Consider the following 18,010-nt stretch of genomic DNA (forward strand, 5'->3'; position numbering starts at 1 on the left):
ATAATGTCTTTTTGTTAGCAGTTATCACTCTATTGTTCCATAAGGTCGACATGTGAGGAGAAAAGTTGTGTGTAAACATCATTTTCCAAAAATGAAGAATCTGTTTGTGAAAATTAGAGAGTGTAACAGGTATTTTACTAGTTTCAAAGTCACATCTTAATAGAAAATAAATTCCTCCTAGTTCCTTAAATAAAGATCTGGGTATATGAAACCACATGGAATCAGACTGAGATAAACAAGCTCTGAGCCAGTTGATTTTAAAAGTTCCGATCATTGATTCAAAGTCTAAGGCTCTGACACCACCCTTCTCATAGTCTTTAACCAACTGTGATCTCTTAATATAGTGGGTTTTGTTTTTCCACAGGAATTGAAAAATAATTGAGTTGGCTTTCCTAATATTTTGGGGAGAAATATAAAGAGAATGACATGGGTAAATTAATTTAGAAATACCTTCAGCTTTGGAAAGGATGACTCTGCCAAATATAGTGATATCCCTGGTCAACCAACGACTAAGGGATTTCTTCATGTCGACGATACGATTGCAGATGTGAGGTGTTCGCTCGCTCGCTCTGTGGTATAGTATCGCTTCCTGTTCCTGCTCAAACACAGTGGTGTTTCTGAGTAGCTTATTTGCTTAGCAGTTTAATTAACAACTTTTAAATACATTCTTTTTTCACAGTATAATCTTCACGTGCTTCATCTGAAGCACACTTTCTGTGTACTCACTACCTAATTTATAGTATTCACTCACTGTCTCTGTACTGTTTCGCTAGCTTAGCTCGTAGCCGACCCGTTAGCACCATGGCTACTTCACATGTCCCTTCTGCACTTTCTTGCTCATTGTGTCAGATGTTTAGTTACTCCTCGGCCTCCTTTAGCAGTAATGATATCTGTAACAAATGTAGCATATTTGCAGCTCTGGAGGCCAGGATTACTGAATTGGAGACTCGGCTTTGCACCCTGCTCTCACCCTTAGCTAGCCAGGCCCCTGTAGCTGGTGCAGCCGAAGATAGCGTAGGCCCCGCTAGCTGTTCCCCGGCAGACCCCAAGCAGCTGGGGAAAGGCTGGGTAACAGTGAGGAGGAAGCGTAGTCCTAAACAGAAGCCCCAGGTACACCACCAACCCGTTCATGTGTCTAACCGTTTTTCCCCACTCGGTGACACACCCGCTGGGGGTCAAACTCTGGTAATTGGTGATTCTGTTCTCAGACATGTGAAGCTAGAGACACCGGCAACCATAGTCAATTGTCTTCCAGGGGCCAGAGCAGGCGACATTGAAGGAAATTTAAAACTGCTGGCTAAGGGTAAACGTAAATTCAATAAAATCATAATTCACGTCGGCAGTAATGACACCCGGTTACGCCAATCGGAGGTCACTAAAATCAATATTGAATCGGTGTGTAACTTTGCCAAAACAATGTCGGACTCTGTAGTTTTCTCTGGTCCCCTCCCCAATCAGACCAGGAGTGACATGTTTAGCCGCATGTTCTCCTTAAATTGCTGGCTGTCTGAGTGGTGTCCCAGAAACGATGTGGGCTTCATAGATAATTGGCAAACCTTCTGGAGGAAACCTGGTCTTGTTAGGAGAGATGGCATCCATCCCACTTTGGATGGAGCAGCTCTCATTTCTATAAATATGGACAAATTTATTAAACCCCTCAAAACATGACTATCCAGAGTTGGGACCAGGAAGCAGAGTTGCAGTCTTACACGCCTCTCTGCAGCTTCTCTCCTCCTGCTACCCCCCCAAAAACCCATCTCCATAGAGACTGTGTCTGCTTCCAAAAAGACAAAAAACAAACTAAAAACCAGCAACAAACAACTTAAACAATCACAAAGAAAGAACAATACAGTATCCACATCTGAACCAAAGAGTAAAACAGTGAAATGTGGATTATTAAATATTAGGTCTCTCTCCTCCAAGTCTCTGTTAGTACATGACTTAATAATTGATCAACAAATTGATTTACTCTGCCTTACAGAAACCTGGTTGCAGCAGGATGATTATGTTAGTTTAAATGAATCAACACCCCCGAGTCATTCTAACTACCAGAAATCTCGAAGCACAGGTCGAGGGGGCGGTGTGGCAGCAATTTTTCACACCAGTCTATTAATTAATGAAAGACCAAGACAGACTTTTAATTCATTTGAAAGCCTGATGCTTAACATTGTCCACCCCAGCTGTGAAACTCAGAAACCAGTCTTACTTGTTATCATCTATCGTCCACCTGGGCCTTACACAGAGTTTCTGTCTGATTTCTCAGACTTTATATCTAATTTAGTTCTGAGCTCAGATAAAATAATTATTGTGGGTGATTTTAACATCCATGTAGATGCTAAAAATGACAGCCTCAACATGGCATTTAATCTGTTGTTAGACTCAATTGGTTTCTCTCAAAATGTAAAAGAACCCACCCACCACTTTAATCACACTCTAGATCTTGTTTTAACATATGGCATAGAAACTGAACATTTAACAGTGTTTCCTGAAAACCCTCTCCTGTCTGATCATTTCTTGATAACATTTACATTTACAATAATTGATTACGCAGCAGTGGAGAGTGGACTTTATCAAAGTAGATGTCTTTCTGAAAGCGCTGTAACTAAGTTTAAGAATATAATCCAGCCACTGTTATCATCGTCAATGCCCTGTACCAACACAGAGCAGAGCAGCTATCTGAACGCTACCCCAACAGAGGTCGATTATCTTGTTAATAATTTCACCTCCTCACTACGTACGACTCTGGATACTGTAGCTCCAGTGAAAACTAAGGTCTCTAATCAGAAGTACCTGACCCCGTGGTATAATTCTCAAACACGTACCCTAAAGCAGATGACTCGTAATCTGGAGAGGAAATGGCGTGTCACAAATTTAGAGGATCATCATTTAGCCTGGAGAAATAGTTTGTTGCTTTATAAGAAAGCCCTCCGCAAAGCCAGAACAGCTTACTACTCATCACTGATTGAAGAAAATAAGAACAACCCCAGGTTTCTCTTCAGCACTGTAGCCAGGCTGACAAAAAGTCAGAGCTCTTTTGAGCCAACCATCCCTTTAACGTTAACTAGTGATGACTTCATGAACTTCTTCACAAATAAAATTTTTATCATTAGAGAAAAAATTACCAATAATCATCCCACAGATGTAATATTATCTACAGCTACTCTTAGTACCATTGATGTTAAGTTAGACTCTTTTTCTCCAATCGATCTTTCTGAGTTAACTTCAATAATTACTTCCTCCAAACCATCAACGTGTCTTTTAGACCCCATTCCTACAAAATTGCTCAAAGAAGTCCTGCCATTGGTTAATTCTTCGATCTTATATATGATCAACCTATCTCTAATAATCGGCTATGTACCACAGGCCTTCAAGGTGGCTGCAGTTAAACCTTTACTCAAAAAGCCATCTCTAGACCCAGCAGTCTTAGCTAATTATAGGCCAATCTCCAACCTTCCTTTCATATCAAAAATCCTTGAAAGAGTAGTTGTCAAACAGCTAACAGATCATCTGCAGAGGAATGGTTTATTTGAAGAGTTTCAGTCAGGTTTCAGAGTTCATCACAGCACAGAAACAGCTTTATTGAAGGTTACAAATGATCTTCTTATGGCCTCTGACAGTGGACTCATCTCTGTGCTTGTCCTTCTTGACCTTAGTGCAGCATTCGATACTGTTGACCATAATATCCTATTAGAGCGATTAGAACATGCTGTAGGTATTACAGGTATTGCACTGCAGTGGTTTGTATCATATCTATCTAATAGACTCCAATTTGTGCATGTAAATGGAGAGTCCTCTTCACACACTGAGGTTAATTATGGAGTTCCACAGGGTTCGGTGCTAGGACCAATTCTGTTTACATTATACATGCTTCCCCTAGGCAGCATCATTAGAAGACATAGCATACATTTTCACTGCTATGCAGATGACACCCAGCTCTATCTGTCCATGAAGCCAGATAACACACACCAATTAGTTAAACTGCAGGAATGTCTTAAAGACATAAAGACTTGGATGGCCACTAACTTTCTGCTTCTTAACTCAGATAAAACTGAGGTCATTGTACTCGGCGCTGAAAAGCTTAGAAATATGGTATCTAACCAGATTCTTACTCTGGATGGCATTACCTTGGCCTCCAGTAACACTGTGAGGAACCTTGGAGTCATTTTTGACCAGGATATGTCCTTCAACGCACATATTAAACAAATATGTAAGACTGCGTTCTTCCATTTGCGCAACATCTCTAAAATTAGAAATATCCTGTCTCAGAGTGACGCTGAAAAACTAGTTCATGCATTTATTACTTCCAGGCTAGACTACTGCAATTCATTATTATCAGGATGTCCAAAAAACTCACTGAAAAGCCTTCAGTTAATCCAAAATGCTGCAGCAAGAGTACTGACAGGGACTAGAAGGAGAGAGCATATTTCTCCTGTTTTGGCTTCCCTTCATTGGCTTCCTGTTAAATCCAGAATTGAATTCAAAATCCTGCTCCTCACATACAAGGTCTTAAATAATCAGGCCCCATCTTATCTTAATGACCTTGTAGTACCATATCACCCTATTAGAGCACTTCGCTCTCGCTCTGCAGGCCTACTTGTTGTTCCTAGAGTATTTAAAAGTAGAATGGGAGGGAGAGCCTTCAGTTTTCAGGCCCCTCTTCTGTGGAACCAGCTTCCAGTTTGGATTCAGGAGACAGACACTATCTCTACTTTTAAGATTAGGCTTAAAACCTTCCTTTTTGCTAAAGCATATAGTTAGGGCTGGACCAGGTGACCCTGAATCCTCCCTTAGTTATGCTGCAATAGATGTAGGCTGCCGGGGGATTCCCATGATGCATTGAGTTTTTCCTTTCCAGTCACCTTTCTCACTCACTATGTATTAACAGACCTCTCTGTATTGAATCGTATCTGTTATTAATCTCTGTCTCTCTTCCACAGCATGTCTTTATCCTGTCTTCCTTCTCTCACCCCAACCGGTCGCAGCAGATGGCCGCCCCTCCCTGAGCCTGGTTCTGCCGGAGGTTTCTTCCTGTTAAAAGGGAGTTTTTCCTTTCCACTGTCGCCAAAGTGCTTGCTCATAGGGGGTCATATGATTGTTGGGCTTTTCTCTGTATCTATGAAGCGCCTTGAGGCGACATTTGTTGTGATTTGGCGCTATATAAATAAAATTGAATTGAATTGAATTGAATTGAATAGATGTTGTTGTCTTCTCTTCGGGACATATTTTTAGAAATCACTATACCTAAATATTTAACTTCCAATTCAACTCTTATAGAAGCTATATTAGAATCAGAACACGTGTGAACAGGTAACAATTCACATTTGTTAATATTCAGACACAGTCCTGATGCCTGGGAGAATAATGAGATAGTGTTAAGCGCTTTAGCTACCATGGATTTATCTCTTAAAAACAGTGCAGTATCGTCAGCAAATTGGCTTATTTTGAATTCCTTGTCAAAAATGTTAATACCATGTAAATCAGGGTCTTTTTGGATGATAAGTGCCAGCAGTTGAGTGGTTAATATGAACAATTTGGGGGAAATAGGGCATCCCTGACGGATACCTCGCTGCACTTCAAACCTAGGTGTCATTCCAGTGTTAAGCGAAACAGAGCTAAAAATGTTACTGTAAAACATTTTGATCACATTACAAAAGTTTACCCCAAAACCCAGGAAATGCAAGGCTTTAAGCAGGAAGGGGTGTTCAACCGTGTCTTAAGCCTTATAAAAGTCCAAAAACAACACTAAGCTTTCTGTCTTTATATACTGGTGATAATCAAGCATATCAAAAATCAATCTAATGTGATTGTGTATATGTCTTCCTTTTATAAACGCCAACTGACATTCATCCACTAAATGTGTTAAACAATCATTTAAGCAGTTCGCATAGACATGAGCCAGTAATTTATAATCATTACACAGAAGGATTATGGGTCTCCAATTATCCAGAAGTAGTTTGTCTTTGTTGGGTTTTGGAATTAAAGTGATTAGACCTTGTTTCATTGTAGGTGAAAGATTAGTTGATGAAATACATTCTAAGTATGCACTGTAAAGCATTAATCTAATGTCATGCCAGAAAAAGGAGTAAAATTTCACTGTTAGCCCATCAATTCCTGGTGATTTGCCCCTGGGCATTTGTTCGATTGCCTTCTCCAGCTCTTCAATTGCAAGTTTACTCTCCATACGAACCTTTACATCCACATCCAATGTCCCATTAAGGCCTCTAAGACTTTCCAGAAACACAGTGCCATTCTCCGTTGAATAGGTTGACTTGTAAAGGTTACTGTAAAAATGAAGTATTTCCACGTTTATTTTGTCATGGTCCTCAGTCAAAACCCCCTTGATATTCAGTGATTGAATCTTCTTATTTGCTTGTCTGTGTTTCTCTAAATTAAAAAAATAGGAAGAGTTTTTCTCGCCCTCCTCAATCCATCGGGCTCTTGAACGAACATAGGCACCATTGGCTTTCTCTAAGAACAGTTTGTCTAGTTGAGATTGAAAAGTGTTTAGTTGTATTTGTTCGTCCAGAGATAAATCCTGTTTGCAGCATAGCCTGTTAATTCTCTCAATAATGCTTTGTTGCTCCTGTCTTTTCTGTTTAGCAATGGATTTGCTCATTTGAATTGCTATCTGTTTAACTTGGAATTTAAACCATTCCCATTTGCTCACATGTGACATATCTAATTTGTCAATTTCCACAATTAAATTTCTCACTTCAAGGCAGAAGTTGTCATTATGCAGAAGGTTGTTGTTAAATTTCCAAATAAGGGATTGATGTTTCACCTTGGTTAATGAGATGAGTAAGGAAATCAAACAGTGATTAGTTAGAGGGGAAGCAGCCTTAAAGTACGCAGCCTTAACAGTCCTCAAGGGCCGCGTACTCAAAGACCGCTGAGGCCGGAAGTGTGAGGCTTGTAGGCTTGTGAAACGGGACGGTCTAGCCTCCGTCGCGCTGCCCAGGTTGCCTAGCAACCATGATACTAACAGCTGGAAACGTTTCATACAGCTTTGTTTGACAGAAATGAAGAACATATTTTGTACATTTGTTTCTACAAGAGCTTTGTGTGATTTGATAAGTATCTGAGGCTGAGACCACAGGACTGTAAAACATGAGTTTTGGGCTTCATTTCTGTACTGAACAGTCATTTAAGATTAGCTAGTAAATAACAATTAGCTAATGTTGTTCATGAGACTAAAGTCATCTCACTTTGGTAATGTAAATATAATATGGCCAATATTATATTAATCATTATTAGTTATTACAGCAGTGAACATGAACTCTGTGCCAAACACTGAGCTTCAGTAAAGATTCAAGTTGCATTTATTTATATTTCCTATCACCTTAAATCTTCACTTAAAGACAAGTATCTGTGACAGTGTATATATAGATGTATTATATATAAGAGACAAATATTGTTCTTTTAATATGTTGGCATTACTAAATTTGGCTCAATGCTTATATATGTGTGGAAGAAGCAAATGTACGAGCTGTGATAACTGTTTCTGATAGAATGAAGAGTAGACTGATATATTGAATATTCCTTTATTGGGTGAGAAAATCAGACCATGTCATAACTGCTTTAAGTCATACAGAATAGATATCAGAGCCTTAAACAGGCTGACTTCTGCTAAATGGGTCAAACTGGGCAGAAAGTATACAAACACATAACATCCTTATAGAATATGATGTAACACTATAGATCAACTTAGCTCAGAATATATAAAGCATATAAACAATTACAGCAATATGATGCAACAAACACAGCAGTGCTACTAATCCAAAATACTCAAAGCTTCATAGAACTGAAACAAACATTTATTTTTAGCTCCATTCAGCTGCTGATACATACTTTAGGTTTCTGAACATTAAACTTGTTTCTTCCTTTCATAGTGTGTAACTTGAAGGCCCTGAGTACTTTCTCCCACACTGCAAACACTGGAATGATAAAATTATTTAAACATTACCTAATAAGACTGATTCAGGACAGACAATTAGTTATGTTAAACTTTTCTAGCAGTCCTTCACAAACAGGGAACAGTCTGTCTATTCTCTCCATCTGTCAGCTGCTGCTGGCTCTTCCTCCTCCTCTTCCTCACACACTGCTGAGTTTGTCCTGGTGGATCATCAGGGGTGCAAAGCCTCACAGATGATGTGCAGCAGTGGGTCCCTCAGTCTGTCCTCACTCTGGACACTTGCAGTTGTCACACATGGAAATCAAATGTGTGATAAGCTGCAGGATTCAAACACAAGTGTAACTTATAAACACATGTTCATACTTTTATTCCACAATCAGAGAGAAAGAAACAGAGAGAGAGTGCAGGACAGACAGACAGGTGACAGTCTCAGGTGTACACACTGCTACAAACAGGAGGATTTAGTGTTTGTGTTATTACGAGTGCTAAACAAGAAGAGTTCCCAGATGGTACAGTGGACACATGTGTGACTCTGTGATTAAAGCATCTTTCTTTCAGCTTAACGAGTGAACCGTCAGCTCGTTCAAACACACGTTAAAGTCCGTTTGGCTCGACACCACCGAACAGAGGCAGCAATATAACATAGCTAACATTAACAGTGCAGTGAATCCTGCTTGTGCCGTGATATTCAGGACTGCAAACCGAGCAGCATCACTGACTTTCAGCTTGTTGTGTTTGTGGATATATGACTGACTTTAATTATCCATAAAATCATCAGATTCTCTGTAAGATTAAGGTCGACTATCTAACGGCGTATAAAGTAAAGGCTTTAAAACAAAGTAAACCCTGAAAGTACAAACATCGCTAATGTCACATAACTTTGCCAACATGTGGCCAACAGTAATGTTTTAATGTTCTTCATTATTAAACATTTGCACATAAATAAGTGACATAATATTCAGAACTTACTTTTGACAGTTCACTCTTTGGCCGCTCCGCTTCCACTTCTTTGAAGTGTCTCCCAGTCCCAGTGCACTTTGTCACTACCCGATCCGTACCGGAAACCCGATCGGTACCCCGCATGCGCAAATCTTACGTCACTTCCTCTCTTTGCCAACATTGCGACATTCAATATATTTGAATGACACAGTTAGCGCCCAGTTAGCTCCTAGCATTTCTCAACAGCTCTGCCTCCTTTTCGACTACCGGGACATTTAAACAATGGATAATCCGTATCCGCAACAAATTTTTTCTTTTCTCCTCAACAGAGAGCGTTCCCCGATTGAACAACAGCGCCGTAAAATAAGAAGAATGGCGCCTAATGACAGAGTTAATAATACAGACTTTGTAATATCTCACGTGAAGATTCAGCAGCCAGATGAAGTGTTTACTGACAATTGACAGTGATAGCGAACATCATCATCACTATTCCAACAATCCTCTCCACACAGACAAGCATAAACACACTCGACTATCACTAAATCAAATTTAACACAAGTTTGTAATGATGCTAATTCAGTTTACAATAGGGTTCATTCGCTCAGTCAGCAGGTGGCGGTATCCTCGTACACTGGGGAGTACACTGCCATTAAACGAACAGAAGAAGAAGAAAACCCTTGCACATGCGTGGTACGGATCGGGTAGACCCAATTTGTACGGTCCAACTTTGCACATGCGCAGTAAGAATCGGGAGTTCCAATCTGTCATTATCTTCTTATTTTTTTTGTTTTTGTCTACATTATATTAAAGGTTTTATTATCGGAAACATTTTAAGATATACTTATTATTCTTAACATCTTAACAGATACTCTGACCTGTAACTATCGTAAAACGCTTCAACCGGAAGTAGACACCTTTCGCGCATGCGATGTACCGATCGGGTTTTCGGTACGGATCGGGTAGTGACACACTTGGGGCCTTTCTCAATATGCGTACTTGTGCGTACTTGCGTTCTCGTGTACTCGTGATACGTCATCAGTCGGAGACCAAGTACTGTTCCAATTTGAAGTACGCATCAAGCCGAGAACGCGAAAAAGTCCCGATGTGTTCTCGCTCCGCCCATTTTATCGAGCATGCATCGGTGGTGACTTGTGTGGACTTGGTACAGCTAAATATCCCAGAATGCATTTCGTCCAAAACTCAAACGCGGCAATGGCGGACGAGCGGGGCTAAAAACTTTTAAATATTACTCTTTCTGGGTCACAAAATAAACTTTTAAGTTCTTTTCAAGCGAGAATGTAGCTGCGTAAACTTCAAATATCTGCTCGATTTATCAAGATATCATATATTTCCAAACGAGCTCCGACGTTTTCGGAGACGTCTGTGACCCGCCAGCTCCACAGCAGACAGCGAGGTCGAGGATTATTACAGGCGGCGAGAACAGCGGACTCCCGGCACATCGTTTTCAATCCCCCCGCGGTCTTTTCGCTACGTAGGTTAAACAAACCCCAGCAGCTGTCTATTGTATTGAGTGTCCACTAAAATAAAAATAAAAGCGTTCTAACATCTCACCTGCTTGTTTTTATTAAGGTATGTACACGTATGTACATGTACACTATTTTTATTAATAGAGATTTCACTACTGAGGTTAAACATGATATATAAGTCACTTACATCACTTCTAAATGTTAATGTTTGGTTTATTTCAGTGTTTTATTTGTTCCTGAGTAAACCGGTTTGGCTGTGATTAAAGTTAAGCTTCATAACATATTACTCAGTTAAATTAAGGACGGCAGTAAAAACTCCGGACCTGTGACATCATCAAGTACGCTGGTGTTCCAATTGTACAAATCGCGAGTCCGTACTCCCGTGCGTTCTCGGCAAGTACGTACTAGCCGAGAACGCGAGTACGTGCTCGCATACTTGAGAATTGAGAAAGGGCCTTGTTAGCATGTTTTGGTTCGTGTAACTGGTCCGTCCGGTTATTGTCTCCCCAGAAACATTTCCGTTGTGCTTTGTGTGCTTTTGCAGCGTTTTTCTTTTTGCAGCATTTTTCTTTTTGCAAGTGTTTTTCTTTTTGCAGCATTTTTCTTTTTGCAGGTGTTTTCTGAAGTTGCAGTCCGTTTGGCCTCTCAGGGCCACCGTAGAAAACATTTGGAGATTACTATTTTAGTGCTGCAGCGTTAGTCTCGTTAAAATGACGTTAACGCCATAACTGTATTAACGCGGAAAATCTCTGTTAACGAATTACCGCGGATCGGCCCGTGCGTGGGGCTGCACGGTGTCAAAGCGCTGCGGTTAGCGGTTACCTCCGTGACGCCGTGCAGCTGGCACTACTAGTATTTTCACCATTTACAATAGCGCCATAAAGTGCAAAATGAAGAGTGTGTGAAACTGTGCTGTATCCCAGACGGCGAAGTCTCCCAGCCTCCTGCCCCGAAACAAACTACCTTACAAAACTCATATACCGTATTTTTCGGACTATACCTTACCTTACACTAAAATCCTTTTGTTTTCTCAAAAATCGACAGTGCGCCTTATGTATGAGTTGTGGTTGTGCTTACTGACCGCGAACTGATTTTCTCAGTTCTCATTGCTCAGCAATGTGTCAAAAATGCGTGTTTTGGAGTTTTTATGTGCTTCTGAGTTTTTACGTGTTTTGGAGTTTTTACATTTGTACACTGAAGAGAGCCATGATATTATGTTCTTTACAAGTGTATGTAAACTTTTGACCACAACTGTATGTTTATTTGAGCAGTCTGGTGCTGTACATAGATTCCTCTACCAATGTGACTAACCAGAATCACTACTTCATGATAGTGCTTATCCAATGAATGAGGAATTTAACTCACTTATGTTGCAGAAGAAGGAACTCACAGGGGATAAAGGCAGGGGAAAGCAAATCACGAAGCTAATTAAATGAATTGCCTCATTATTAAGACTGAGAAATAATGATATTGCACAGAAATGTGTGGAAATGTAAATGTCTGAATAAAATGCTTAAAATTCCTGCTTTAAGCATGTTTAGGTGTATGTTTTATTTCATCAGGGGCAGATATGATGCATCACAGATTATCTTGCAGTATTAGACTATGTTTCACTTCATTCTTGTATCATGATTGCTACTGTGCAAAATGTATTTTGATAGCAGTGCACTGTAAGTTTTCCACTGTGTGGCATTCTGTGTATGTTCACATCTTTGTTTTTGTTTTTACCGACAGCCCAGATGTGCAGAGCAGATTCTCGAGGCTTTGGATTCTGGCAATCGAAACAGGACGCAGCACCCAATTGATATGAACGCCACCTCTTCTCGTTCCCACCGTTCAATCTAAATACCCAGAAATCATAAACAGCATGAAAGCAACAGGTGTTATTGCGTTATATCAGAACGCAGTTTCAGAATGGCCTTAATGAAGTTAACCACTAACCGGCCTGAGACGCCATACGTCCGGCCCCCACCCATACACATCTGGGTGTTAAAATTTGGCGACCAGCTCAGGGTGATCAGCTGGGATATCCAAGATGGAGTGGTTAAACCACTGCTAACCAAAAGAATAAGATGGCAGCCATCACTGATGGAGAGACAGTGATGAAAATTACTCTGTTTTACTTTAGACGAGAATTCTTCAAAGAAGGCATGTCTTACATGATGAGGGGGCATGAGCTGAGGAGCCAAGCTCCCCATTATCTGACCAATATTACAGCAAGGACCCAGCTTTTTAAGGCACCTGCCCTTACAGTAACAGAGGCCCTCATGAAAAAAGCAGAGGAGCTTCTTCATCCACCTGTCCCTGCAACACCGCTGAAAATGAGTGTAACGTTTGGAGGGCTTATGACAGTGGAAGGGGAGGTTGTGGAGGTAAATATTTTTGGTTCCATCAAAATTGATATTTCTTTAGGTTTTCAAAGAAACCATTACTTTTTTATGTCTTTAAAAGTAAAAATAATAATTTTTGTTGTTGTTGTCAAACAAACACTAAATTGTGAGAACAAGATCAACCGCTGTTATTTTGTAAATGGTTGTAGATTTATCATTAACAACAATAATAAAATAATAGATGTAGTAAGTCAAGAAAGAAACGCCTAGATCTACACACACAGGTTTATGCAATCACTATAACTGACATTAGATTTTAATTGAATTTTCAGTGTTCAGCAGTGAGGAAAGTTGTTGCAGGCAAACAACAAGTGCCTATAAGAAAGCTGCAGCTGAAGCAGGTAATGGTGCAACTAAAGTGTAATATTGAAAATGGTGAAATTTAGCATATTTGAGATTGGTGTTAGATGAGCAGATTGTATTAGCTTGCAGGCTTTTGGTAGTTAGTGACTGTTTGTATTAATGAATAAATCTTTCATTCTGTCATGTTTGTGATATCAGGATGGGCACGACACCATGACAGTCTCCTTGTGCAGGGAGCCATCAATTCATGATTTTCATGTAGGAGATCACATAAAGGTCTCCCACGTCAAACTGAACCGCTCAGCTTATGGTCTACAGCTGCAGACGACCTGATATACAAAGACTGAGGTATGACGAAGCCATATGTTTGTACCAACATGAAATAGCAATGTCATTTACCAAAATGTTTAGAGTTATAGGTGTTCCAAAAGATTGACTCTGTTCATCTGGACGTAGCGTTTTCAGTGGGAAAAACCTTTCGTCACTCATCCAAGTGACTTCTTCAGTCTCAGCTGACTGCAGGTCTCAGTGGTCTTTGATCAGTGGTTGATGATCAATGGTCATGACAATTTGCATATTATTGATCAAGGAACTCACCTCCCAGCCCATTGTTCCTTCAGTGGTGCTAGTTTCAGTCATTGTGCAAATGTATTGTTTATAAAATTGGGGAAACCTGCAGTCAGCGGAGACTGAAGAAGTCACTTGAATGAGTGACGAAATGCTTCTAATAATGCAGAGTTCATCATATAGAAATAAAAAAAGTGGTGCGCTATTTTAACACCTTGCCTGCCTGCAGCACTAAAGGACTCCGTGAGAGATGTCTGTCTCGCTCTAGCAGCACATGTCCCTGTCCTCCTCTTCAGGTTGCCTCAACATATGCTCGTCATATTATGTGATATGATTACCGAATTTCAGTGCACCTCCCGAAAATCTCCCGGTAGCCACCATTCTCCCGAACTTTTTCCGATTTTTCACCCGGACAACAAAATTGAAAAACCATATCGCAGAATTTATAGCGCGGCCCAGCTAATTCCAGTTTCCAACAATGGCTACTACTACTGCAGCTACTTAGTTTTAATATTACTCTTATTTCTCTTGCTAGGTTGCAAAAAAACTTTTAACATATTTTCAGGTGAGAATGTAGCTGTGTAAACTTCAAATATCTGAGCCGATCAACACATCGTTTTCAAACCCCCGCGGTCTTTCGCTACTCGGGTTAAACATGATATATAAGTCACTTTGATAACTTAAAAATGTTATTGTTCAGCTTTTTCAGTGTTTTATTTGTTCGTGAGTAAATCGGTTTGGCTGAGATTAAAGTTATTAGATTAGATTAAATTCAATTTAACTTTATTAATCCCTCAGGTGGGTTCCTCTGGGGTTTTCACACAGCTGAATAAACGTCAAACAGAAAACTGATTAAACAGAAGTGTGAGACGGTCGAGAGTTTAAGTCAGTGCCTGGTTATATTTTAGATAGCAAGGAGCAGACGGCAGAGTTTCAGTCCACCGAGGGAGCTCGTGACGTACTACCCAGCTTTCTTTAGACCGCGAAGGCCGGGTCCTCAGGTGGAAGCAGCCTCTGAATTTGGACACCCCCACTGTTTCTAGGCCAGCCAATAATAACGGTGACATTTAACGTATTTTATCCGATAAATAAACCCTGAAAAATGTATTTATCACACACACCCCCAACAGCCCTTTTGAATGTCTCCCTAGTATGGCCACAACACCTCACTCTTGGAGCATACATATATGCCACATATATCGCAAACCACGTCTCAGCTGTTTGTGGAGGTAAAATATGTCCACACATGACTCCAATTACACTCAGCCATTGTTGTGGGTGCGCACTAGGGGTGGGTTTTTATAATCAATTTATCAATTAAAATTCTGGCTTGGATAACGTAAAATCGATTCATTAAAATCCTGAATCGATTTTTTAATATAAATTTATTTTGCCCGAAATGCCAGAATCTCTTGTGAAATCTCACAAAATTTCAACAACCACCAAACAGCTAAGACAGTAAATGAGAGCAGGTACACGGATTCTGCACAAAGACGTAAACACACAGCGCGACCCGCAGATCAGAATCAGTTAGATGTCACCTTTCTCACAGTCGGGGCTGAAAGCCGACAGCTCGCTGATTCTGATCTGTCGGCGGTCTGCGCTTTGTGTTCACGCCCTTTATGAGCTGATTCTAAAGCTGTTAGTTTGATGTCTCTCCAAACAATATTGACCGAACCAGCAGCAAAAGAAGATCCAAACTACGCGTCACATAAACATCGTCATGTTTGATGTTTGTCACTCTTACTTTTACTATTTTGCTTCGACCTCGATGCACAGCTCTCTCTCGCTCTCTCCCTCTCCCCCCTCTCTCCATACTGTTTTCTGCATTATTCGCTTGCTTGTTACGCACAAGTCTACCGTTGTTTACAGCGCTGTCAGCTGACGTTTTTTTTTTTTCATTTTATATACTTCCGAAACTCCTCCGTGAATCGCAACCTTATCGTGGTGGAGGGGTTTGTGTGTCCCAGGGATCCCAGGGGCTATGTTGTCTGGGGGCTTTTGCCCCCTGGTAGGGTCTCCCATGGCAAATTGGTCCTGGGTGAGGGACCAGACAAAGAGCGATTCAGAAGACCCCTATGAAAAAAACACAGAGGGAACAGTTTACCCTGCCCGGGATAGGGTTACCAGGGCCCCGCCCTGGAGCCAGGCCCAGGGAGGGTGCCCGAGGGCGAGCGTCTGGTGGCCGGGCCTTAGTCCATGGGGCCCGGCCGGGCACAGCCCAAAGAGGAGACATGGGCCCATCCTCCCGCAGGCCCACCACCCGCAGGAGGCGCCATAGGGGTCGGGTGCATTGTGTGCCGGGTGGCGGCCAGGAGCGGAGGCCCTGGCAGACTGACCCCCGGCTGCCAAGACTGGCAATAGGGACATGGAATGTCACCTCTCTGGTGGGGAAGGAGCCTGAGTTAGTGCGTGAGGTTGAGAGGTACCGGCTAGATATAGTCGGGCTCACCTCAACGCACGGCTTGGGCTCTGGAACCAGTCTCCTGGAGAGGGGCTGGACTCTGTCTCACTCTGGAGTTGCCCCTGGTGAGAGGCGGCGGGCTGGGGTGGGTATTCTAATATCCCCTCGGCTTGCTGCCGGTACGTTGGGGTTTTTCCCGGTGGACGAGAGGGTTTGTTCCCTGCGCCTTAGGGTCGGGGAATGGGTCCTGACTGTCATCTGCGCTTATGCGCCGAGTGGCAGTTCGGAGTACCCAGCCTTCTTAGAGTCCCTGGGGGGGGTGCTGGAAGGTGCTCCACCTGGAGACTCTGTTGTCCTGCTGGGAGACTTCAATGCTCACGTGGGTAACGACAGCGAGACCTGGAGGGGCGTGATTGGGAGGAACGGCCTCCCTGATCTGAACCCGAGCGGTGCTTTGTTATTGGACTTCTGTGCTAATCACAGTTTGGCCATAACGAACACCTTGTTCGAACATAAGAGTGTCCATAAGTGCACGTGGCACCAGGACGCTCTAGGCCGTAGGTCGATGATCGATTTTGTAATCGTATCACCAGACCTGCGACCATATGTTCTGGACACTCGGCTAAAGAGAGGGGCTGAGCTGTCAACTGATCACCACCTGGTGGTGAGTTGGATCAGGTGGCGGGGGAGGACGCTGGACAGACCTGGTGCACCTAAACGCGTAGTGAGGGTGTGCTGGGAACGACTAGCAGAGGCCCCAGTCCGCGAGATCTTCAACGCACACCTCCGGCAGAGCTTCAACAGCATTCCGAGGGAGGCGGGGGACATTGAGTCCGAATGGACCATGTTCAGCGCCTCCATTGCCGAAGCTGCTGCATTGAGCTGCGGCCGCAAGGTGGTTGGTGCCTGCCGTGGTGGTAATCCCCGAACCAAATGGTGGACACCAGAGGTGAAGGGAGCCACCAGGCTGAAGAAGGAGTCCTATCGGGCTTGGTTAGCCTGTGTGACTCCGGAGGCAGCCGACAGGTATCGACAGGCCAAGCGGAATGCGGCTCGGGCAGTGGCTGAAGCAAAAACTCGGGTGTGGGAGGAGTTCGGAGAGGCCATGGAAAAAGACTTTCGGACTGCCTCGAAGAGGTTCTGGCAAACCGTCAGGCGTCTCAGGAGGGGAAAGTGGTGCTCTACCTGCACTGTGTATAATGCTGGCGGAGCGCTGCTGACGTCGACTGAGAAAATTGTCAGGCGGTGGAAGGAATACTTCGAGGACCTCCTTAATCCCACTGACGCGTCTTCCGAGGAGGAAGCAGAGTCTGGGGATGAGGGGAATGACCCGCCAATTTCTGGGGGCGAGGTCACTGAGGCAGTTAAACAACTCCTTGGTGGCAGAGCCCCTGGTGTTGATGAGGTCCGCCCCGAGTTCCTGAAGGCTCTGGACGTTGTAGGGCTGTCCTGGTTGACACGCCTCTGCAATGTTGCGTGGAGATCAGGGGCAGTACCCGTGGATTGGCAGACCGGGGTGGTGGTCCCCATCTTTAAGAAGGGGGACCGGAGGGTGTGTTCCAACTACAGGGGGATCACACTCCTCAGCCTCCCCGGGAAAGTCTATGCCAGGGTGCTGGAAAGGAGAGTTCGTCCGCTAGTCGAACCTCTGATGCAGGAGGAACAATGCGGTTTTTGTCCTGGTCGCGGAACACTGGACCAGCTCTTCATCCTCTCGAGGATACTTGAGGGTGCATGGGAGTTTGCCCAACCAGTCTACATGTGTTTTGTGGACTTGGAGAAGGCATTCGACCGTGTCCCTCGGGGTGTCCTGTGGGAGGTGTTGCGGGAGTATGGGGTGTCTGGCCCATTGCTACGGGCCATTCGATCCCTATACAACCGTTGCAAGAGCTTGGTTCGCATTGCCGGCAATAAGTCGGACTCGTTCCCGGTGGGTGATGGGCTCCGCCAGGGCTGCCCTTTGTCACCGGTTCTGTTCATAATTTTTATGGACAGGATTTCTAGGCGC

The 18,010-nt window shown here is 42.9% G+C and overlaps 1 protein-coding gene across 1 annotated transcript; it reads left to right on the forward strand.

The window, feature by feature from the left end:
- The first annotated feature begins 569 nt into the window (after positions 1 to 569).
- On the forward strand, positions 570 to 4,351 carry LOC146520850 (uncharacterized). Its single transcript, XM_085158403.1, has one exon. It carries the CDS (start codon positions 802 to 804, stop codon positions 1,666 to 1,668), a length of 867 nt encoding a protein of 288 aa, XP_085014529.1. The 5' UTR covers positions 570 to 801; the 3' UTR covers positions 1,669 to 4,351.
- The last annotated feature ends 13,659 nt before the right edge of the window (positions 4,352 to 18,010 follow it).

The sequence above is a fragment of the Neolamprologus multifasciatus genome, chromosome 4 (assembly GCF_963576455.1).
Source record: "Neolamprologus multifasciatus chromosome 4, fNeoMul1.2, whole genome shotgun sequence".
NCBI lineage: Eukaryota > Metazoa > Chordata > Actinopteri > Cichliformes > Cichlidae > Neolamprologus > Neolamprologus multifasciatus.

Coding starts and splice junctions, on each gene's coding strand:
- LOC146520850 (XM_085158403.1), top strand. CDS start 802: ATGGCTACTTCACATGTCCCTTCTGCACTTTCTTGCTCATTGTGTCAG.